A 25,033-nucleotide genomic window follows, 5' to 3' on the forward strand; every position below is an offset into this window, starting at 1 on the left:
CACATGGCACCCTATTCCCTACATAGGGCACTACTTTTGACCACAAGCATATATAGGGAATAGGGTGCCATTTCTCACTCACTTGTCGTCATTAATGAACTCCAGGATATCTTGTTCTAGTTTCAGCAGCATCATTCGATCCCTGTTAGAGAGAGGAGAGATAGAGGGGAGAAAGGAGATAGGGGAGAAAGGAGATAGGGGAGAAAGGAGATAGGGGAGAGATATAGAGGGGAGAAAGGAGAGAGGGGAGAGATATAGAGGAGAGGGGAGGAGAGAGAGGAGGAGAGAGAGGAGGAGAGAGAGGAGGAGAGAGGAGAGGAGAGAGGAGAGGAGAGAGGAGAGGAGAGAGGAGAGGAGAGAGGAGAGAAGAGAGAAGAGAGGAGAGAGGGGAGGAGAGAGGAAAGAGGAGAGAGAGAGAGGAGAGAGAGAGAGAGAGGAGAGAGAGAGAGGAGAGAGAGGCTTATGTCTATCATGCATTGATGTAGCTCAATAAGAAATGTGTGCAAAAAACATGAATCCCAAAGCTGATCTACAGTTAAGATTCTGCCCTTAAAGTTTCTCAATCCATTTCCATCCGTTGAGTGCTGTGGCTGTGATAGGAGATTGATTAGTCTCCCCTGCCATAACTGGGGTTCTGGGGTTGTTTTCAGTGTGTGTGTGTGTGTTACCTGGGGTTGTTTTTCAGTGTGTGTGTGTGTGTGTGTGTGTGTGTTACCTGGGGTTGTTTTTCAGTGTGTTGACCAGGAAGTCGTGCACGTCGATGCCGGTGGAGTCAGTGTACTCCTGGCTGGAGTCTGGCGGAAGGGAGAGACAGAAGACAGGATGCTTAAAATAGCTCCAAAAATGACACCATACACACAATCTGGTAACACACAGGCATGCACTCAGGAGTATCCACACACACACACACACACACACACGGTCAGTGGGGTTAGAGAGGCAAAAAACTGCAACAGCAGCAGAAAGGGTGTGTTGTTTCTGAACAAATACGAATGGAGGATCGCTTTCAACTATTTACTGACGCACACACACCATGATACAGCCATCTGTCCGTTTCCCATCAGCTGGGTCTGCCCCTCTTTGCTACTCGAATGAATCCTCTTCAGCATTTTCCCCCAGAGGCATCTTACCTCGTGACAGCATCTTACGTGAAGTCCTGTCCTTCTTCTCCTCCTCATCATCCTCATTCTCATAGTCATCCTTAGAAGACTTCTCCTCCTCCTTGTCTGAGGGACAGCTGATGTGGAGCTGGATAATGTCTGGAGGTCCGTCAGTACAGAACGGACCTGATGACTCCTCACACACCGCCAGGCTCCTCACCAGCTTCAGCTTGGCATTGGACTGAAACACACCCAGAGACACACACACACCACAGTGAAGCAGCAGACTACACAAATAGGTTAATGAGACACACCGCAATGGAGTAATTTATAGCTCTTCGGTTCATCAATAATAGATCAAATTCATTGCACACTATCAATATTTGACAACAAATGTTAAAACATTAAAATCTGCATTTTAGCTTGGCATTAGACTGAAACACAGAGAAACACACACCACATCAAAGCAAGCAGCTAAGTAAAAAACAGTAATATTTAAACCCAGACACACACCACATTGAAGAACCTAGGCTACATAAATCTGGTCCTACTACTGAGACATAGCTGGTCACATACCAGCACCATTTTACAATACATGAGGTGATGCTGGAAAGACTTCATTGGTTTGAGAAAAGTAAACATAAACAAATTCAACTTGTGTAGACTTCATATTCAAAATGTTGGGATTTCACTGGGTCGGAGGGGACGCTAAGCCACCGGGTCGGAGGGGACGCTAAGCCACCGGGTCGGAGGGGACGCTAACCCACCGGGTCGGAGGGGACGCTAAGCCACCGGGTCGGAGGGGACGCTAAGCCACCGGGTCGGAGGGGACGCTAAGCCACCGGGTCGGAGGGGACGCTAAGCCACCGGGTCGGAGGGGACGCTAAGCCACCGGGTCGGAGGGGACGCTAAGCCACCGGGTCGGAGGGGACGCTAACCCACCGGGTCGGAGGGGACGGGTCGGAGGGGACGCTAACCCACCGGGTCGGAGGGGACTAACCCACTCGGTGGAGGGGACTAACCCACTCGGTGGAGGGGACGAGCATGTAAATTGTGAGTGCACACACACACACACACACGAAAGCTGACTTCCATAAATACACTAGGTAATAGGCTGTGTGTGAGCTCATGGCTAAGCAGGCCTCACCTCTACAACTTTTCCTGGTCTATCTAACCTGCTCACTAGGATTAGCAAACTCTGGGTCTAGTACTGCTCAGTAGGACCCTTTATCTAACGGGTGGACTTTAATCCCAGGATTAGGATCATGATATGGAAACGTACACAACATCAACACAACAGACATGATAACACCGTCCTTACCCTGGCCCTTTTCCTGCCATGGCCGTGGTTCTGAGTACGCCGCTGCAAGGGAAGAACATCTGGTAATACTAGCTACACTCAAAACCATTTACAATGTTAAATAAATATGTTAAAACCATATTTTAGTGAACAAATGTTTGATTTCGTTGTTAATATAGGGAGATTTCTGTGGTTGCTGTGGAAACAGATTATTCAACTTCCTATACTGTTTCTGGTAGATATTTGTTGAAGCTGATGTTGACTACAAACCCACAATGCAATGCACAGTCGTGAAGGCGCGACAGTGCGACTTCCCCCTCAGGAGGTTGAAAAAGTTTGGCTTGGGCCCTCAAATCCTGAAAAGGTTTTACAGCTGTACCACTGAGAGCATCTTGACTGGCTGTATCACTGCTTGGTATGGCAATAACACCGCCCTCGATCGCATGGCGCTACAGAGGGTGGTGCGGACAGCCCAGTACATCACTGGGGCTGAGCTCCCTGCCATCCGGGACCTCTATATCAGGCGGTGTAAAAAGAAGGCCCGGAAAATCGTCAAAGACTCCAACCACCCAAGCCAGACTATTTTCTCTGCTGCCGCACGGCAAGAGGTACCGGTGCATCAAGTCTGACCTCAACAGGCTATTGAACAGCTTCTATCCCCAAGTAATACGACTGATAAATAGCTAACGAAATAGCTACACGGACCGAGTTTACCTTGTATCTTTGACCTTTAATTTCAATATTTGCACATACAGTCGTGGCCAAAAGTTGACAATGACACAAATATACATTTTTCACAAAGTCTGCTGCCTCAGTTTGTATGATGAGAATTTGCATATACTCCAGAATGTTATGAAGAGTGATCAGATGAATTGCAATTAATTGCAAAGTCCCTATTTGCCATGCAAATGAACTGAATCCCCAAAAAACATTTCCACTGCATTTCAGCCCTGCCACAAAAGGACCAGCTGACATGTGATTCTCTCGTTAACACAGGTGTGAGTGTTGACGAGGACAAGGCTGGAGATCACTCTGTCATGCTGATTGAGTTCGAATAACAGACTGGAAGCTTCAAAAGGAGGGTGGTGCTTGGAATAATTTTTATTCGTCTGTCAACCATGGTTACCTGCAAGGAAACACGTGCCGTCATCATTGCTTTGCCCAAACAAAAAGGGCTTCACAGGCAAGGATATTGCTGCCAGTAAGATTGCACCTAAATCAACCATTTATCAGATTATCAAGAACTTCAAGGAGAGCGGTTCAATTGTTGTGAAGAAGGCTTCAGGGCACCCAAGAAAGTCCAGCAAGCGCCAGGGCCGTCTCCTAAAGTTGATTCAGCTGCGGGATTAGGGCACACCAGTACAGAGCTTGCTCAGGAATGGCAGTAGGCAGGTGTGAGTGCATCTGCACACACAGTGAGGCGAAGACTTTTGGAGGATGGCCTGGTGTCAAGAAGGGCAGCAAGAAGCCACTTCTCTCCAGGAAAAACATCAGAGACAGACTGATATTCTGCAAAAGGTACAGGGATTGGACTGCTGAGGACTGGGGTAAAGTCATTTTCTCTGATGAATCCCCTTTTCGATTGTTTGGGGCATCCGGAAAAAAGCTTGTCCGGAGAAGACAAGGTGAACGCTACCATCAGTCCTGTGTCATGCCAACAGTAAAGCATCCTGAGACCATTCATGTGTGGGGTTGCTTCTCAACCAAGAGAGTGGGCTCACTCACAATTTTGCCTAAGAACACAGCCATGAATAAAGAATGGTACCAACATCCTTCGAGAGCAACTTCTCCCAACCATCCAGGAACAGTTTGGTGACGAACAATGCCTTTTCCAGCATGATGGAGCACCTTGCCATAAAACTAAGTGGCTCGAGGAACAAAACATCGGTATTTTGGGTCCATGGCCAGGAAACTCCCCAGACCTTAATCCCATTGAGAACTTGTGGTCAATCCTCATATCTACCTCCCCTAAACATATCTACCTCCCCTAAACATATCTACCTCTCCTAAACATATCTACCTCCCCTAAACATATCTACCTCCCCTAAACAGAAATGTGGTAATTAACTACAATGACCATAATCCATTGCGCCCATTCTTTCCGGCCACGGACAGAGGTGGATACACACCACATGAGACCGCATGAGAGAGGAATGACAACATGACGACGAGAGGGATAGACACAGTTTGTGAGGTAGCTCTACCCGATTGATAGTTAGTAAAAGTAGTCTTGAAAGTATGCTTTATCTACTTTACTTTTCAACCCACTGTCAATGTCAGATTGAAGGCAGGTGATGGCTGAGGGAAGCTCTAAAATCCTTTTAAATGTCATTACTTTGATAATGCATTTAATGCTTAAAATTTTAATTGAAAAACAAAATCGAAAACTGTGATTATTGTGTAATAATAGAACCGAAACCAAACTCAAAAAGCACTTATTGCTCAACACTGTAGTCTCAATGACAGTCATTCAATAATAAGGGGCAATTTTCCTCAACCATAACCACATCCAACTCACCCACCCCCACTACACTCCAGTCGCAGGCTTGCAGCGCATGTGCATCGTGGCCGTATGCAACTATGCAATGCATGATGGGAGCGCAGGTTCAAACAGAACTGAAAAAGACATCTCACTGTTTATTTTGAGCACGTCAGCAAAAAATATGCTTTGTCATTACAATATAAATGTCTGAATATGTTCAAATCTAGACAGCCACAGAATTCAGACATTTTATTCTCTAGTGTAGTAGGACGATTCCTTCAAAAACTTTTCTGGAAATTACAACCCTAGAAGTGCAGTGCCGAGGAGGCAAAAGTGTGCTTCCCAATAATCTCTCCTTTCTCCTGAAGTGTGTACTTGTTTACTACTCACCACAAATGTAAAAACATCACTTCCATTAAGGGAAGTGAACAAGTCCACAATTCGGGAGAAAGGAGAGATTATTAGGAAGCAACCACATTCCCGTTGAGGTCAGTTACCTGCGAGTCCTGTGTGGCGCTCTCTTCTGCCTCCATGCCATCCCCGGAGCTCCCAGTGCCCTCCTGTCCCTGGCAAGGTTCAGGGGATGGGGAGAGCTTCATCATCAAGTCATCATTGAGCAGTCCACTACTTCCAATATCACCCTTCGCCTGGATGTCCTCCCCAGCCAGGCTCACGGACATCTTCTCAAGGGAGGGTAGGAGGACTCAGAGACTGTTAAAGAAGAGAAGAGGTTCAAGGCTGTACAGGTTATGACCTGGGCTGAAGAAAACTCCGGACCCTAAACACAGTAGGAGTCGAGAGATACCGACCATGTTGTTCATGAATACAGTGAACAGTACCTAACTAGGAGATCAGCTGTTCTGTGCTGATTCCTTATGGAGTGTGTTCCCAGAAGAGGGCTCTACAGAGGAGGACTGTGCCGCTCCGCTGGGCGAGGGTATTCCATAGCACGTTCCATATAGGGAGGAGAAAACAGCCGCCACGAGAAAGAGACACCAGGTGAGTGGGTCTATATGTCCGTTCGTCCGTCAATATATCCGTCCGTGCGTCTCAGTGCAGCAGCATGTTGATGAGAGCTCCTCCGGCCAGGACCGCTGGGGATAAGAGGAAGGTAGAATGACGTTACGAACTGTTACAACACACAGATTCTCTGACTGGGTCTAGGCTGACTCACTGCTCAAAGCGTGGGAGGACAGAGCTACCGGGCTGGCTGTGGAAGTATGAATTCAGTCAGTGCATTAATGAACACTTGCAGACCTGGGTTGTTCAGAAACTTTACAACAGCTTACTGACAGAGTAGAGACAGTGTGTTTCTCTCTACCGCTCACTCTTTAACAACACAAAGCGAATGAAAACATGACGGCATACTGCAAGCACCTTCAGGACAGGTGACGCAAGACACACACACCAGAGCAAGACAGACAGACAGGGCGCAGTGCTGAGTAACACGGTTCTCTTCAGTTTAACACAATTTCCTTGAAAGTCATCAGGAAGCTGTGTGTGTGTGTGTGTGTGTGTGTGTGTGTGTGTGAGTGTGAGATGCAGAGAGGAGAGGAGGCTGTATGGAAGGCAGGGATTCCCAAAGCAGGGGAAGACCCAGGCATAGCAAGAGTGTCATCACTGAGGCAGCAGCACCACATTGCATCAATGACCAGGGCACCCACACAACCACCCACAAACACAACAACCCACGCACCCACACAACCACCCACACCGACACAACCACCCACGCCGACACAACCACCCACAAACACCCACACAAACACAACCACCCACCACACCCACAACCACCCACCCACCCACAAAAATGCCAACCAGCTGCACTCAGCTCTGAAGAGGCAAATAGTATAAAAAAAAACATTGCAAATAGCTTACAGCTGTTCTTGATTGAGCTTGCCTGTAGCAATAGAACCAATAGACACGTCCCCAAAGTGCAAACCACACCCACTTTTGACCTGGCACTCCAGGCAAGGCTAAAGAAAATTCTCAAATGATTTGTAATATTTCAAATAGTATGACGGACTGACTGACGGACGGACGGACTCCATTAGAGTGCCTTTTTAGGTTATACATAGGTTAAAAATACACCGTCCGTCCGTCCGTCCGTGTATGTATAACCTATGTATAACCTAAAAAGGCACTCTAATGGAGTCCGTCCGTCCGTGTCCGTCCGTGTATGTATAACCTATGTATAACCTAAAAAGGCACTCTAATGGAGTCCAGAGAGAACAAAACCCTGTCCTCAAATATTTACATTTGACGGACGGTACTGAGTAAAGAGCCCGAATACTTATATACAATTAAATATGAGCAAACATTTCTTAAAGCCTGTTTTTGCTTTGTCATTATGGGGTATTCTGTGTAGATTTATGAGGGGGAAAAAAAAACATGTAATCAATTTTAGAATAACTTAACAAAATGTAGAAAAACTCAGACAGACAGAGACAGAGACAGAGACAGACAGACAGAGACAGACAGAGACAGACAGACCCTGCTGAAGACCAGATTCACTGAGGGTTATTTATCACTGAGGGTTATTTATCACTGAGGGTTATTTATCACTGAGGGTTATTTATCACTGAGGGTTATTTATCACTGAGGGTTATTTATCACTGAGGGTTATTCAGGTATTGACTCCCTGTCCCTCCGGTTAATTTAGCCTTTTCTGTGGGTCGTAGCAGGTCAGGGTCTAAGCAATAGTTAGTACCGGGCGACAGGAGAGCAAACAGCCAACTGGGGTGTGGGGGTTTCTGCTGTTATATAGGCTTCTGGAAGTTATAGGGACCCAATGTAGCTGCTAGTTATCATCTATAACCTGCAGCTGTAATCACATGGTCATTTAGCAGGTTGAATTTTATCATGGAGAAGTGGTGTGTGTGTGTGTGTGTGTGTGTGTGTGTGTGTGTGTGTGTGTGTGTGTGTGTGTGTGTGTGTACTGCAGAACCTGAATGAAAGATGAAGGTAAATGGAAATGTAGCACAGTGTACAGAGGAACAGAGCGAGAGGGATAGAGAGAGGGATAGAGAGAGGGATAGAGAGAGGGAGAGCTGTGAGGAACAGAGGGATAAAGAGGCAGAGAGAGAAAGAAAAATAGAAAGAGGGAATGAGTCAGAGCTGTGCAGAGAGGGGGAGGATGACGTCAGCAGGCTGCACATTAAGAGGACACATTAGAAGAGGAAGAGAGAGAGGAAGAGGGAGTGAGGACAGAACAGAGGAGGGGTATCCTCTATGACAGAGAAGAGGAAGAGAGAGATGAAGAGAGAGTGAGGACTGAACAGAGCAGGGGTATCCTCTATGACAGAGAAGAGGAAGAGAGAGGAAGAGGGTGTGGGGACAGAACAGAGGAGAGGTATCCTCTATGACAGAGAAGAGGAAGAGAGTGAGGAAGAGAGAGAGGAAGAGGGAGTGAGGACAGAACAGAGCAGGGGTATCCTCTATGACAGAGAAGAGGAAGAGAGAGAAAAAAGGGAGAGGAAGAGAGAGTGAGGACAGAACAGAGGAGAGGTATCCTCTATGACAGAGAAGAGGAAGAGAGAGAGGAAGAGAGAGAGGAAGAGGGAGTGAGGACAGAACAGAGCAGGGGTATCCTCTATGACAGAGAAGAGGAAGAGAGAGGAAGAGGGAGTGGGGACTGAACAGAGGAGGGGTATCCTCTATGACAGAGAAGGGGAAGAGAGAGAGGAAGAGGGAGAGGAAGAGAGAGTGAGGACAGAACAGAGCAGGGGTATCCTCTATGACAGAGAAGGGGAAGAGAGAGAGGAAGAGGGAGAGGAAGAGAGAGTGAGGACAGAACAGAGCAGGGGTATCCTCTATGACAGAGAAGGGGAAGAGAGAGAGGAAGAGGGAGAGGAAGAGAGAGTGAGGACAGAACAGAGCAGGGGTATCCTCTATGACAGAGAAGAGGAAGAGAGAGAGGAAGAGAGAGAGGAAGAGGGAGTGAGGACAGAACAGAGCAGGGGTATCCTCTATGACAGAGAAGAGGAAGAGAGAGAGGAAGAGAGAGAGGAAGAGGGAGTGAGGACAGAACAGAGCAGGGGTATCCTCTATGACAGAGAAGAGGAAGAGAGAGAGGAAGAGAGAGAGGAAGAGGGAGTGAGGACTGAACAGAGCAGGGGTATCCTCTATGACAGAGAAGAGGAAGAGAGAGAGGAAGAGGGTGTGGGGACAGAACAGAGCAGGGGTATCCTCTATGACAGAGAAGAGAGAGAGAGTGTGTGTGGGAGGTCAAGATTGAAAGATGGAGGGGGAGAAAGAGAGACGGACAGAGATAGAGCTGCTGGCCATAATCACCCCACCCTTGTTCATTATAAAGACAGAAATAGAGAAAGAGAAAGAGAAAGGGAGAGAAAGAGAAAGAGAGAGGGAGAGGGAGAGGGGGAGGGAGAGAGGGATCCTTTATCCATTATTGATGAGTGCTGGAATGTGGGCGGGGAAGAGAGAAAGATACTGGTATGGAGAAAGAGAGAGAGAGAGAGGAAGATACTGGTATGGAGAAAGAGAGAGAGAGAGAGAGAGAGGAAGATACTGGTATGGAGAAAGAGAGAGAGAGAGAGAGGAAGATACTGGTATGGAGAAAGAGAGAGAGAGAGAGGAAGATACTGGTATGGAGAAAGAGAGAGAGAGAGAGGAAGATACTGGTATGGAGAAAGAGAGAGAGAGAGAGAGGAAGATACTGGTATGGAAAGAGAGAGAGAGAGAGAGGAAGATACTGGTATGGAGAAAGAGAGAGAGAGAGAGAGAGGAAGATACTGGTATGGAGAAAGAGAGAGAGAGAGAGGAAGATACTGGTATGGAGAAAGAGAGAGAGAGAGAGAGGAAGATACTGGTATGGAGAAAGAGAGAGAGAGAGAGGAAGATACTGGTATGGAGAAGAGAGAGAGAGAGAGGAAGATACTGGTATGGAGAAAGAGAGAGAGAGAGAGGAAGATACTGGTATGGAGAAAGAGAGAGAGAGAGAGGAAGATACTGGTATGGAGAAAGAGAGAGAGAGAGAGAGGAAGATACTGGTATGGAGAAAGAGAGAGAGAGAGAGGAAGATACTGGTATGGAGAAAGAGAGAGAGAGAGAGGAAGATACTGGTATGGAGAAAGAGAGAGAGAGAGAGGAAGATACTGGTATGGAGAAAGAGAGAGAGAGAGAGGAAGATACTGGTATGGAGAAAGAGAGAGAGAGAGGAAGATACTGGTATGGAGAAAGAGAGAGAGAGAGAGAGGAAGATACTGGTATGGAGAAAGAGAGAGAGAGAGAGAGAGAGGAAGATACTGGTATGGAGAAAGAGAGAGAGAGAGAGAGGAAGATACTGGTATGGAGAAAGAGAGAGAGAGAGAGGAAGATACTGGTATGGAGAAAGAGAGAAAGAGAGAGGAAGATACTGGTATGGAGAAAGAGAGAAAGAGAGAGGAAGATACTGGTATGGAGAAAGAGGGAGAAAGAGAGGGACAGTCATCCTTCACAGCAGCAGATCAAGAGAGCAAAATAAACTCACTTCTTCTCTCCATTCATGAGATTTCAATATATATATATATATTTTAAAGATGACTACCTCAACTATTTCCAGCCACACTTGTAAATGAACGTTGGTCATGATGAGCTCATTATGAATAGAGTGTCCGGATTCAGGACAAGTCCTCCTAACACTGTGTTATCATGACACTGGTATTACAGATGACTGTTTATCTGCTACCCACAGAGGGGCTGGAAGCATGGTGCATTCACTCACGTCCACAACTCTTTACATTCAACACAGTTACCTGCCCTGCAGTGGGTTTTGGGCTCCATGTGATGCAAATGTTGTCACCTAGGACGACAATGAATCAAGTGTAACGTGGTTAGCCTCCTTCAGAAGTATGCTGGATGGATTGGAGGCTACCACTCAAAGAAAGAAAAAATGTCAAAAGAAACACCGGAAATTGGTCCCCTTCCCATTGTAGACCTTACGTCATTTCTGCCCTTCTAGTTTGGGAAGGGGGAGCAGAGCGACATGGCAGAGGGAGCAGGAGAGACATTTTTTTTTAATCAATGATGAAACAGACTGTGCTGGCGTGCGATTGGCCGAGGCCTCCACCAATGGGAGGCCCAGCTCCATGGCAACAGGCTCTGTCACCAAGAGAAAACCAGAGAGCTCCCTCAACACCCCCATCTCTCTGTAGCACCCCCCCCCCTTCCTGCCTGCCGAATCCAAACACACACACCTCTCTCTCTTACTGTAGCACCCACCTTCATGTAGAACCCAAAAACACACACCCCCCCACACTTCTCTCACTGTACCACCCCTCTTCATGTAGAACCCAAACACACCTCTCAGTATCACCCTTCTTGCTTCCCCAATACCCGAGCTCTGCAGATTTAAGGAGCTCAGCTCTCTCTCTCTCACACACAGGAAAAATGATCTGAGTTACAAAACACCAGCACGCACAGAAAGTGATCCAATTCATAAACATTCTAGTGAAGTGTACAGATGGATGACTCCTTCACACACTACTCTGTTCTGTGTTGTGGTGTGTCGTGTCGGGATTAGGCTCACGGGTGCAGATCAGCAGATCTGTTTCAGGTGACCCCTGAACTAAGCAGATTGAGGAGCAGATGCACATTGAGACAGAGAGGCCTGAGGAGCTACCTAGTGAACGTGGACAGATAGGGAGGTGGACCACGCTTCCTGGGGCTCTACACTCACATATGAACAGATAGGGAGGTGGACCACGCTTCCTGGGGCTCTACACTCACATATGAACAGATAGGGAGGTGGACCACGCTTCCTGGGGCTCTACACTCACATATGAACAGATAGGGAGGTGGACCACGCTTCCTGGGGCTCTACACTCACATATGAACAGATAGGAAGGTGGACCACGCTTCCTGGGGCTCTACACTCACATATGAACAGATAGGGAAAGTGGACCACGCTTCCTGGGGCTCTACACTCACATATGAACAGATAGGGAGGTGGACCACGCTTCCTGGGGCTCTACACTCACATATGAACAGATAGGGAAAGTGGACCACGCTTCCTGGGGCTCTACACTCACATATGAACAGATAGAAGCCAGCTACTGAGACCAGCCTGAGTCACATCTCAAAAATCATTCACCAAATGTTTCAGAAATATTTCCCCAAATATCGCTAGTTAAAATACATGGCACTTAGCGTCACTGACAAGCATTTATGCCTCTGCTACATCAAACCGCTGCAGGCGAGGTCTGGCCACGAGGCCATCCAAGCTGTTACAGTATTCCTGATAACGCTATTGATGTTTTCAGGGTCCAGGAAGACAACAGATGAGATTAGGACCTCTAGGACAGGTTGACTACATCTCTCCTTTTTTACTTGTTAATTCTAATGATGCTGTTTTGAACTGTAGGGACTACTGTTGCTTCCTGTGTCTAGTCTGAGGTGTGTATTCATCATGTGAGCAATGCCCAGTCCCTCCCTCCCAGCTACCTCCCTCCCACCCACCCAGCTACCTCCCTCCATCCCTCCCACCCACCCAGCTACCTCCCTCCATCCCTCCCACCCACCCAGCTACCTCCTTCCCCCTCCCCCTCCCACCCACCCAGCTACCTCCCTCCCTCCATCCCTCCCACCCACCTAGCTACCTCCCTCCCTCCCACCCACCCACCTAGCTACCTCCCTCCCTCTCACCCAGCTACCCAGCTACCTCCCTCCATCCAACCCACCCACCTAGCTACCTCCCTCCCTCCCACCCACCCACCCACCTAGCTACCTCCCTCCCCTCCTCCAACCCACCCAGCTACCTCCCTCCCCCCTCCCACCCACCTAGCTACCTCCCTCCCACCCACCCAGCTACCTCCCTCCATCCCTCCCACCCACCCAGCTACCTCCCTCCCTCCATCCCACCCACCCACCCAGCTACCTCCCTCCCACCCACCCACTCCCTCCCACCCACCCAGCTACCTCCCCATCCCTCCCACCCACCCAGCTACCTCCTCCCTCCATCCCTCCCACCCACCTAGCTACCTCCCTCCCTCCAACCCACCTAGCTACCTCCCTCCCTCCATCCCTCCCACCCACCTAGCTACCTCCCTCCCTCCAACCCACCTAGCTACCTCCCTCCCTCCAACCCTCCCACCCACCTAGCTATCTCCCTCCCTCCCACCCACCCAGCTACCTCCCTCCATCCATCCCTCCCACCCACCCAGCTACCTCCCTCCCTCCATCCACCCACCCACCCACCCAGCTACCTCCCTCCCACCCACCCACCCACCTCCCTCCCTCCCTCCCTCCCACCCAGCTACCTCCCTCCCTCCCACCCAGCCAGCTACCTCCCTCCCACCCACCCACCCACCCACCCAGCTACCTCCCTCCCTCCCACCCACCCACCCACCCAGCTACCTCCCTCCCTCCCACCCAGCAACCTCCCCCCACCCACCCACCCAGCACCTCCCTCCCTCCCACCCAGCAACCTCCTTCCCACCCACCCACCCAGCTACCTCCCTCCCTCCCACCCACCCACCCAGCTACCTCCCTCCATCCCACCCACCCACCCAGCTACCGCCCTCCCACCCACCCACCCACCCAGCTACCTCCCTCCATCCCTCCCACCCACCCAGCTACCTCCCTCCATCCCTCCCACCCACCCAGCTACCTCCCTCCATCCCTCCCACCCACCCACCCAGCTACCTCCCTCCATCCCTCCCTCCCTCCTCCCCACCCAGCTACCTCCCTCCCTCCCTCCTCCCCACCCAGCTACCTCCCTCCCTCCATCCCTCCCTCCCTCCCACCCACCCAGCTACCTCCCTCCCACCCACCCACCCAGCTACCTCCCTCCCTCCCTCCCACCCACCCAGCTACCTCCCTCCATCCCTGCATGCATCAAATTGAGCCATCCATCCAATCTGAACCACCTATCATGTGAGCAATGCCCAGTCCCTCCCCTCTCAGCTACCCAGCTACCTCCCTCCCTCCCACCCACCCAGCTACCTCCCCCTCCCTCCCACCCACCCAGCTACCTCCCTCCCTCCCACCCCCTCCCTCCCACCCAGCTACCTCCATACCCACCCACCCAGCTACCTCCCTCCATCCCACCCACCCACCCAGCTACCTCCCTCCCACCCACCCACCCAGCTACCTCCCTCCCTCCCACCCAGCTACCTCCCTCCATCCCTCCCACCCACCCAGCTACCTCCCTCCATCCCTCCCACCATCCCTGCATGCATCAAATTGAGCCATCCATCCAATCTGAACCACCTATCATGTGAGCAATGCCCAGTCCCTCCCTCCCACCCACCCAGCTACCTCCCTCCCTCCCACCCAGCAACCTCCCTCCCTCCCACCCACCCAGCAACCTCCCTCCATCCCTCCCACCCACCCACCCAGCTACCTCCCTCCATCCCACCCACCCACCCACCCAGCTACCTCCCTCCCACCCACCCACCCAGCTACCTCCCTCCCTCCCACCCAGCTACCTCCCTCCATCCCTCCCACCCACCCAGCTACCTCCCTCCATCCCTCCCACCCACCCAGCTACCTCCCTCCATCCCTCCCTCCCTCCTCCCCACCCAGCTACATCCCTCCCTCCCTCCTTCCCTCCTCCCCACCCAGCTACATCCCTCCCTCCCTCCTCCCCACCCAGCTACCTCCCTCCCTCCATCCCTCCTGGGTGGGTGGGTGGGTGGGAGGGAGGGAGGTAGCTGGGTGGGTGGGTGGGTGGGATGGAGGGAGGTAGCTGGGTGGGTGGGAGGGATGGATGGAGGGAGGTAGCTGGGTAGCTGGGTGAGAGGGAGGGAGGTAGCTGGGTGGGTGGAGGGATGGAGGGAGGTAGCTGGGTGGGTGGGAGGGAGGTAGCTGGGAGGGAGGGACTGGGCATTGCTCACATGATGAATACACACCTCAGACTAGACACAGGAAGCAACAGTAGTCCCTACAGTTCAAAACAGCATCATTAGAATTAACAAGTGGAGAGAGAGAGAGAGAGAGAGCAGGGCAGCCAGCCAGGAGACAGTAGAGAGACAGACAGAGAGAGAGACAGTAGAGAGAGACAGACAGAGAGACAGACAGTGGAGAGAGAGAGAGAGAGCGAGAGCAGGGCAGCCAGCCAGGAGACAGTGGAGAGAGAGAGAGCGAGAGAGCAGGGCAGCCAGCCAGGAGACAGTGGAGAGAGAGAGAGCGAGAGAGCAGGGCAGCCAGCCAGGAGACAGTGGAGAGAGAGAGAGCGAGAGAGCAGGGCAGCCAGCCAGGAGACAGTGGAGAGAGAGAAAAGAGAAAGAGAGAGAGAGAGAGAGAGAGAGAGAGAGAGCAGGGCAGCCAGCCAGGAGACAGTGGAGAGAGAGAGAGCAGGGCAGCCAGCCAGGAGACAGTGGAGAGAGAGAGAGAGCAGGGCAGCCAGCCAGGAGACAGTGGAGAGAGAGAGAGAGCAGGGCAGCCAACCAGGAGACAGTGGGAGAGAGAGAGAGAGAGAGAGCAGGGCAGCCAACCAGGAGACAGTGGAGAGAGAGAGAGAGAGCAGGGCAGCCAACCAGGAGACAGTGGAGAGAGAGAGAGAGAGAGCAGGGCAGCCAACCAGGAGACAGTGGAAAGAGAGAGAGAGCAGGGCAGCCAACCAGGAGACAGTGGAGAGAGAGAGAGAGCAGGGCAGCCAACCAGGAGACAGTGGAGAGAGAGAGAGAGAGAGAGAGAGCAGGGCAGCCAGCCAGGAGACAGTGGAGAGAGAGAGAGAGAGCAGGGCAGCCAACCAGGAGACAGTGGAAAGAGAGAGAGAGAGAGCAGGGCAGCCAGCCAGGAGACAGTGAGAGAGAGAGAGAGAGAGCAGGGCAGCCAGCCAGGAGACAGTGGGAGAGAGAGAGAGAGCAGGGCAGCCAACCAGGAGACAGTGGAAAGAGAGAGAGAGCAGGGCAGCCAACCAGGAGACAGTGAGAGAGAGAGAGAGAGAGAGAGAGCAGGGCAGCCAGCCAGGAGACAGTGGAGAGAGAGAGAGAGAGAGAGAGAGCAGGGCAGCCAGCCAGGAGACAGTGGAGAGAGAGAGAGAGAGAGAGAGAGCAGGGCAGCCAGCCAGGAGACAGTGGAGAGAGAGAGAGAGAGAGCAGGGCAGCCAGCCAGGAGACAGTGGAGAGAGAGAGAGCGAGAGAGCAGGGCAGCCAGCCAGGAGACAGTGGAGAGAGAGAGAGAGAGCAGGGCAGCCAACCAGGAGACAGTGGAGAGAGAGAGAGAGAGCAGGGCAGCCAGCCAGGAGACAGTGGAGAGAGAGAGAGAGAGAGCAGGGCAGCCAGCCAGGAGACAGTGGAGAGAGAGAGAGAGAGAGAGAGCAGGGCAGCCAGCCAGGAGACAGTGGAGAGAGAGAGAGAGAGAGAGAGCAGGGCAGCCAGCCAGGAGACAGTGGAGAGAGAGAGAGAGAGAGCAGGGCAGCCAGCCAGGAGACAGTGGAGAGAGAGAGAGCGAGAGAGCAGGGCAGCCAGCCAGGAGACAGTGGAGAGAGAGAGAGAGAGAGAGAGCAGGGCAGCCAACCAGGAGACAGTGGAGAGAGAGAGAGAGAGCAGGGCAGCCAACCAGGAGACAGTGGAGAGAGAGAGAGAGAGAGCAGGGCAGCCAGCCAGGAGACAGTGGAGAGAGAGAGAGAGAGAGCAGGGCAGCCAGCCAGGAGACAGTGGAGAGAGAGAGAGAGCAGGGCAGCCAGCCAGGAGACAGTGAGGAGAGAGAGCAGGACAGCCAGCCAGGAGACAGTGGAGAGAGAGAGCAGGGCAGCCAGCCAGGAGACAGTGAGGAGAGAGAGCAGGGCAGCCAGCCAGGAGACAGTGGAGAGAGAGAGAGCAGGGCAGCCAGCCAGGAGACAGTGGAGAGAGAGAGCAGGGCAGCCAGCCAGGAGACAGTGAGGAGAGAGAGCAGGGCAGCCAACCAGGAGACAGTGGAGAGAGAGAGAGAGAGAGAGAGAGAGAGAGAGAGAGAGAGAGAGAGAGAGAGAGCAGGGCAGCCAGCCAGGAGACAGTGGAGAGAGAGAGCAGGGCAGCCAGCCAGCTCAAAAACAACAGAGCAACAAACAGAAAGACCAGCAGCCTTCCCACCTGCCAAATACAGACCCTTCAAATCCCTCAGCACACCCATAAGCAGGCAGACACACAGCACACCCACAGACAGCCCTTAGGTCGGGGTCACACACACAGAGAGAATGAGCAGTGGGTTCCACTGCAACAATAATACACCAGCTCTCAATCTGACAGACTCACTAGAGACGGCGCTGTAGTGGAGCAGGTCAAGAGCTTCAAGTCCCTCGGTGTCCACATCACTAAGGATCTATCATGGTCCACACACACCAACACAGTCGTGAAGAGGACACGACAACGCCTCTTCCCCCAGGAGAATAAAAAGATTTGGCTATGGGTCCTCAAAACGTTCTACAGCTGCACCATCCAGAGCATCTTGACTGGCTGCATCACCGCCTGGTATGGCAACCGCTTGGCATCCTACCACAAGGCGCTACAGAGGGTAGTGCGTACGGCCCAGTACATCACTGGGGCCCAGCTTCCTGCCATCCAGGACATATATACCAGGCGGTGTCAGAGGAAGGCCATAAAAAAATGTCAGACTCCAGCCACCCAAGTCATAGACTGTTCTCTGCTACAGCATGGCAAGCGGTACAGACACACCAAGTCTGGAACCAACAGGAAACCTGAACATTATCTACCCCCAAGCCGAAAGACTACGTTAACCAAAAGTTAAAGTTAACCAATAGCAACCCGGACTATCCGCATTGACCCTTTTTGCACCAACTCTTTTGACTCATCATATACACTGCTGTTACTGTCTATTATCTATCCTTTACCCCTACCTACAGTATACTGCTGTTACTATCTATCTATCCATTACCCCTACCTACAGTCTACTGATGCTACTGTCTATTATCTATCCTTTACCCCTACCTACAGTATACTGCTGTTACTGTCTATTATCTATCCTTTACCCCTACCTACAGTATACTGCTGTTACTGTCTATTATCTATCCTTTACCCCTACCTACAGTATACTGCTGTTACTGTCTATTATCTATCCTTTACCCCTACCTACAGTATACTGCTGATACTGTCTATTATCTATCCTGTTACCTGGTCACTTTACCCCTACCTACAGTATACTGCTGTTACTGTCTATTATCTATCCTTTACCCCTACCTACAGTATACTGCTGTTACTGTCTATTTTCTATTCCTTACCCCTACCTACAGTATACTGCTGTTACTGTCTATTATCTATCCTTTACCCCTACCTACAGTATACTGCTGTTACTGTCTATTATCTATCCTTTACCCCTACCTACAGTATACCGCTGTTACTGTCTATTATCTATCCTTTACCCCTACCTACAGTATACTGCTGTTACTGTCTATTATCTATCCTTTACCCCTACCTACAGTATACTGCTGTTACTGTCTATTATCTATCCTTTACCCCTACCTACAGTATACTGCTGTTACTATCTATCTATCCATTACCCCTACCTACAGTATACTGATGCTACTGTCTATTATCTATCCTTTACCCCTACCTACAGTATACTGCTGTTACTGTCTATTATCTATCCTTTACCCCTACCTACAGTATACTGCTGTTACAGTCTATTATCTATCCTTTACCCCTACCTACAGTATACTGCTGCTACTGTCTATTATCTATCCTGTTACCTGGTCACTTTACCCCTACCTACAGTATACTGCTGATACTGTCTATTATCTATCCTTTATCCCTACCTACAGTATACTGCTGTTACTGTCTATTATCTGTCCTTTACCCCTACCTACAGTATACTGCTGTTACTGTCTATTATCTATCCTTTACCCCTACCTACAGTATACTGCTGATACTGTCTATTATCTATCCTGTTACCTGGTCACTTTACCCCTACCTACAGTATACTGCTGATACTGTCTATTATCTATCCTTTACCCTTACCTACAGTATACTGCTGATACTGTCTATTATCTATCCTGTTACCTGGTCACTTTACCCCTACCTACAGTATACTGCTGATACTGTCTATTATCTATCCTGTTACCTGGTCACTTTACCCCTACCTACAGTATACTGCTGATACTGTCTATTATCTATCCTGTTACCTGGTCACTTTACCCCTACCTACAGTATACTGCTGATACTGTCTATTATCTATCCTTTACCCCTACCTACAGTATACTGCTGATACTGTCTATTATCTATCCTGAATAGTTGTCAATGTTATATTTCAGTTTTTTTTTAACAATTTAATACATTTTTGAATAAGGTTGTAACCTAACAAAATGTGGAAAAAGTCAAGGAGTACTGTACATATCTACCTCAATTACCTCATACCCCTGCACACCAACCCTGTGTATATAGTCAAGTTATCGTTACTCACTGTGGATTTATTCCTCGTGTTATTTTTATATTATTTATACATTTCTCTCATTGTTGGGAAGGGGGCAAAAAACTATTTGATTTGAGACACTAGCATGGCCTCAATGTGGCAAGGCTGCTGGTATGACTGCATCCCATCATCACCGTCCCAACTTAGACCCCACCACCAGCCAAGCCCAGCCCACCACTAGCCAAACCCAGCCCAGCCCACCACCAAGCACACCCAGCCCACCACCAGCCAGGCCCAACCAAGCCCAGCCAAGCCAGGCCCGGCCCACCACCAGCCAGGCCCAGTCCAGCCTACCACCTCTCCGTTTCGTTACGACTCGAGCGATACCTCTCCGTTTCGTTACGACTCGAGCGATACCTCTCCGTCCATTCCAGCAGCAGGATACACGGAGAATGGAACAGCTGGATAGGGTAAACCACTCGAGTAGCACAAAACGGAATATAACGTTGTGGATAAAGTTTTTAATAACACAACACCTGAATCACTATACTGAGAACTTTGCCGTTTCGTAAAGGACATGATGTATTTAGGTGTTTTTGGAGCCTTTGTTCATGTTTGTCCGCGGCCCCCATACAGCAGAACGAGCAATGAGGAAGTGTATTGCGAGTCGGGTAAGTTTCTCAAAAACAAGTGAAATCGCAAAAACAAGAATTGGCTTGACACTTATATAAAAGATACCATTTACATTAAAAAAAAATACAGATTTGGTTGAAAAAAGGTAAAGTTGTCCTTTAATTAGACAGTGGCGCTGGTGTAGACGTCACCTAGAGCCCTGTGCCAGATCATGATCACGTCTCTGACCTGACAGCAGTAACAGGACAACCTCTCACTGAGAACAGCCATCTGCTCTCACCTAGCCTAGCTGTTGCAACACTCTTCTCTCCTCCTCCTCTTTCTCCAAGCCCAGCATGCACCTCCTCTCCCCTCCTTTTTCTCCAAGCCCAGTCTACACCTCCTCTCCCATCTCTCCTCCGCTTTCTCCTAAACCAGTATGCTCTACTTTTTCCCCCTCACTTCTCATCCCCCCATCCTGCTCTCAAACAAAATGCTACTGCGAAAACTCCCTCTTTCCTCACAAGCGGCCATGATCATGGTGGGTGAGGCGCGGCAACACGATCATGGTGGGTGAGGCAACACGATCATGGTGGGTGAGGCGCGGCAACACGATCATGGTGGGTGAGGCAACACGATCATGGTGGGTGAGGCAACACGATCATGGTGGGTGAGGCGCGGCAACACGATCATGGTGGGTGAGGCGCGGCAACACGATCATGGTGGGTGAGGCGCGGCAACACGATCATGGTGGGTGAGGCAACAGAAAAGACAGAAGGAATTCTAGTTAGGTGTTCTAATTGGCCAATTATGTAGACTACTTTACACCAGAAAGTAACAGATTTGCACAACAGCAATATGTGACAAAGCGTCTAACATTTAGCTGTAGCCACAACTATTTAATGACAGTAAAGCACCATTCTATTCAAATGATCCTGTCTTGTTCTATGACTACTGAAAAAGTGCATAGCAAGACATACAGGTGCGTTTCAACCTGAGCCAAGGAGACCAACAGTAATGGGTAATGGTAATGTATAATGTAACAGTAATGGGTAATGGTAATGTATAATGTAACAGTAATGGGTAATGGTAATGTATAATGTAACAGTACTGGGTAATGTATATTGTAACAGTAATGGGTAATGTATATTGTAACAGTAATGGGTAATGTATATTGTAACAGTACTGGGTAATGTATATTGTATTCCAGCTTATTATTTCTGCCAGGTTTAAACCCAGTCAGTGTGGATACGGATAGGATGGCTTAGGCATTGGTTTTGTTTCTCATTCCCCCTCCCCTCCCCTCTCTCTACCTTACTACTCCAGTGACCTCCCCTCCGCCATCTCTACCTTACTTCTCCAGTGACCTCCCCTCCCCTCTCTCTACCTTACTTCTCCAGTGACCTCCCCTCCGCCATCACTACCTTACTTCTCCAGTGACCTCCCCTCCGCCATCTCTACCTTACTTCTCCAGTGACCTCCCCTCCCCTCTCTCTACCTTACTTCTCCAGTGACCTCCCCTCCGCCATCACTACCTTACTTCTCCAGTGACCTCCCCTCCGCCATCTCTACCTTACTTCTCCAGTGACCTCCCCTCCCCTCTCTCTACCTTACTTCTCCAGTGACCTCCCCTCCGCCATCTCTACCTTACTTCTCCAGTGACCTCCCCTCCGCCATCTCTACCTTACTTCTCCAGTGACCTCCCCTCCGCCATCTCTACCTTACTTCTCCAGTGACCTCCCCTCCGCCATCACTACCTTACTTCTCCAGTGACCTCCCCTCCGCCCATCACTACCTTACTACCTTCAGTGACCTCCCCTCCCCCCATCACTACCTTTCTTCTCCAGTGACCTCTCCTCTCCTAACTCTACCTTACTAACTCCAGTGACCTCTCCTAACTCTACCTTACTAACTCCAGTGACCTCTCCTAACTCTACCTTACTAACTCCAGTGACCTGTGGACAATTGATTTGCTGCTGCTGCTACTCAAACATCTGGTTGTTGTTAAATTCTTCTGTGGATAGAAATGACTATTGTCCCGTAGCACTCACTGTCATCATGAAATGCTTTGAGAGACTAGTCAAGGATCATATCACCTCCACCCTACCTGATACCCTAGACCCGCCCCAATAGATCCACAGACGATGCAATCGCCATCGCACTGCACACTGCCCTATCCCATCTGGACAAGAGGAATACCTATGTAAGAATGCTGTTCATTGACTACAGCTCAGCACTCAACACCATAGTACCCTCCAAGCTCATCATTAAGCTCAGGGCCCTGGGTCTGAACCCCGCCCTGTGCAACTGGGTCCTGGACTTCCTGATGGGCCACCCCCAGGTGGTGAAGGTAGGCAACAACACCTCCACCACGCTAATCCTCAACACAGGGGCTCCACAAGGGTGCATGCTCAGCCCCCTCCTGTACTCCCTGTTCACCCATGACTGTGTGACCACACACACCTCCGATTCAATCATCCAGTTTGCAGACAACACAACAGTAGTAGGCCTGATTACCAACAATGACGAGACAGCCTACAGGGAGGAGGTGAGGGCCCTGGGAGAGCGGTGCCAGGAAAATAACCTCTCCCTCAACGTCAACAAAATGAAGGAGTTGATCGTGGACTTCAGGAGACAGCAGAGGGAGCACGCCCCTATCCACATCGACGGGACAGTAGTGGAGAAGGTGAAAAGAAGAAATTTGACTTGGCACCTAAGACCCTAACAAACTTTTACAGATGCACAATTGAGAGCATCCTGTCGGGCTGTATCACAGCCTGATATGGCAATTGCACCGCCCGCAACCACAGGGCTCTCCAGAGGGTAGTGAGGTCTGCCCAACGCATCATTGGGGGCACACAGCCTGCCCTCCATGACATCTACAGCACCAGTTGTCACAGGAAGGCCAAAAAGATCATCAAGGACATCAACCACGCGAGCCACGGCTTGTTCACCCTGCTACCATCCAGAAGGCGAGGTCAGTACAGGTGCATCAAAGCTGGAACAGAGAGACTGAAAAACAGCTTCTACCTCAAGGCCATCACTAGCCCACTTCCAGCTGGTTACTCAACCCTGCACCTTAGAGGCTGCTGCTCTATATACATAGACTTGGCCACTTTAATAATGTTTACATACTATATTATATTCTACTGTAAACTCAGCAAAAAAAGAAACGTCCTCTCACGGTCAACAGCGTTTATTTTCAGCAAAATTAACAAGTGGAAATACAATGAGGGAAAAAAGTATTTGATCCCCTGCTGATTTTGTACGTTTGCCCACTGACAAAGAAATGATCAGTCTATAATTTTAATGGTAGGTTTATTTGAACAGTGAGAGACAGAATAACAACAAAAAAATCCAGAAAAACACATGCCAAAAATGTTATAAATTGATTTGCATTTTAATGAGGGAAATAAGTATTTGACCCCTCTGCAAAACATGACTTAGTACTTGGTGGAAAAACCCTTGTTGGCAATCAGAGGTCAGACATTTCTTGTAGTTGGCCACCAGGTTTGCACACATGTCAGGAGGGATTTTGTCCCACTCCTCTTTGCAGATCTTCTCCAAGTCATTAAGGTTTCGGGGGCTGACGTTTGGCAACTCGAACCTTCAGCTCCCTCCACAGATTTTCTACTGGATTAAGGTCTGGAGACTGGCTAGGCCACTCCAGGACCTTAATGTGCTTCTTCTTGAGCCACTCCTTTGTTGCCTTGGCCGTGTGTTTTGGGTCATTGTCATGCTGGAATACCCATCCACGACCCATTTTCAATGCCCTGGCTGAGGGAAGGAGGTGCTGACCCAAGATTTGACGGTACATGGCCCCGTCCATCGTCCCTTTGATGCGGTGAAGTTGTCCTGTCCCCTTAGCAGAAAAACACCCCCAAAGTATAATGTTTCCACCTCCATGTTTGACGGTGGGGATGGTGTTCTTGGGGTCATACGCAGCATTCCTCCTCCAAACACGGCCAGTTGAGTTGATGCCAAAGAGCTCCATTTTGGTCTCATCTGACCACAACACTTTCACCCAGTTGTCCTCTGAATCATTCAGATGTTCATTGGCAAACTTCAGATGGGCATGTATATGTGCTTTCTTGAGCAAGGGGACCTTGCGGGCGCTGCAGAAGTTCAGTCCTTCACGGTGTAGTGTGTTACCAATTGTTTTCTTGGTGACCATGGTCCCAGCTGCCTTGAGATCATTGACAAGATCCTCCCGTGTAGTTCTGGGCTGATTCCTCACCGGTCTCATGATCATTGCAACTCCACAAGGTGAGCTCTTGCATGGAGCCCCAGGCCGAGGGAGATTGACAGTTCTTTTGTGTTTCTTCCATTTGCGAATAATCGCACCAACTGTTGTCACCTTCTCACCAAGCTGCTTGCGATGGTCTTGTAGCCCATTCCAGCCTTGTGTAGGTCTACAATCTTGTCCCTGACATCCTTGGAGAGCTCTTGGCCATGGTGGAGAGTTTGGAATCTGATTGATTGATTGCTTCTGTGGACAGGTGTCTTTTATACAGGTAACAAACTGAGATTAGGAGCACTCCCTTTAAGAGTGTGCTCCTAATCTCAGCTCGTTACCTGTATAAAAGACACCTGCGAGCCAGAAATCTTTCTGATTGAGAGGGGGTCAAATATTTATTTCCCTCATTAAAATGCAAATCAATGTATAACATTTTTGACATGCGTTTTTCAGGATTTTTTTGTTGTCATTCTGTCTCTCACTGTTCAAATAAACCTACCATTAAAATTATAGACCAATCATTTCTTTGTCAGTGGGGAAACGTACAAAATCAGCAGGGGATCAAATACTTTTTTCCCCTCGCTGTATTTCTATGAACATAACAAGATTCAACAACTGAGACATAAACTGAACAAGTTCCACAGACATGTGACTAACAGAAATTGAATAATGTGTCCCTGAACAAAGGGGGCGGGGTCAAAATTAACAGTCAGTATCTGGTGTGGCCACCAGCTGCATTAAGCACTACAGTGCATCTCCTCCTCATGGACTGCACCATATTTGCCAGTTCTTGCTGTGAGATGTTACCTCCCCTCTTCCACCAAGGCAAGTTCCCGGAAATTTCTGGGGGGAGTGGCCCTAGCCCTCACCCTCCGATCCAACAGGTCCCAGAGGTGCTCAATGGGATTGAGATCCGGGCTCTTCACTGGCCATGGCAGAACACTGACATTCCTGTCTTGCAGGAAATAACCCACAGAATGAGCAGTATGGCTGGTGGCATTGTCATGCTGGAGGGTCAT

The 25,033-nt window shown here is 49.9% G+C and overlaps 1 protein-coding gene across 9 annotated transcripts in view; it reads right to left on the reverse strand.

Moving 5' to 3' along the window:
* LOC106566126 (R3H domain-containing protein 2) overlaps positions 1–25,033 on the reverse strand; it is an 89,869-nt gene that overhangs the window by 50,505 nt on the left and 14,331 nt on the right. For 8 of the 9 annotated variants that reach the window (XM_045691918.1, XM_014133977.2, XM_045691913.1 and 5 more), the window contains exons 2-7: positions 5,722–5,976; positions 5,380–5,593; positions 2,422–2,463; positions 1,131–1,341; positions 716–794; positions 83–142 (exon numbers count right to left, since the gene is read on the reverse strand). In XM_045691918.1, coding sequence (XP_045547874.1) covers positions 83–142; positions 716–794; positions 1,131–1,341; positions 2,422–2,463; positions 5,380–5,562 — 575 coding nt within the window. In that variant the 5' untranslated portion in view covers positions 5,563–5,593; positions 5,722–5,976. The remainder of the gene's footprint in view (positions 1–82; positions 143–715; positions 795–1,130; positions 1,342–2,421; positions 2,464–5,379; positions 5,594–5,721; positions 5,977–25,033) is intronic. The other variant, XM_045691916.1, reaches the window with a different exon arrangement.

This window comes from Salmo salar, chromosome ssa12 (assembly GCF_905237065.1).
Source record: "Salmo salar chromosome ssa12, Ssal_v3.1, whole genome shotgun sequence".
In the NCBI taxonomy this organism is placed as follows: domain Eukaryota; kingdom Metazoa; phylum Chordata; class Actinopteri; order Salmoniformes; family Salmonidae; genus Salmo; species Salmo salar.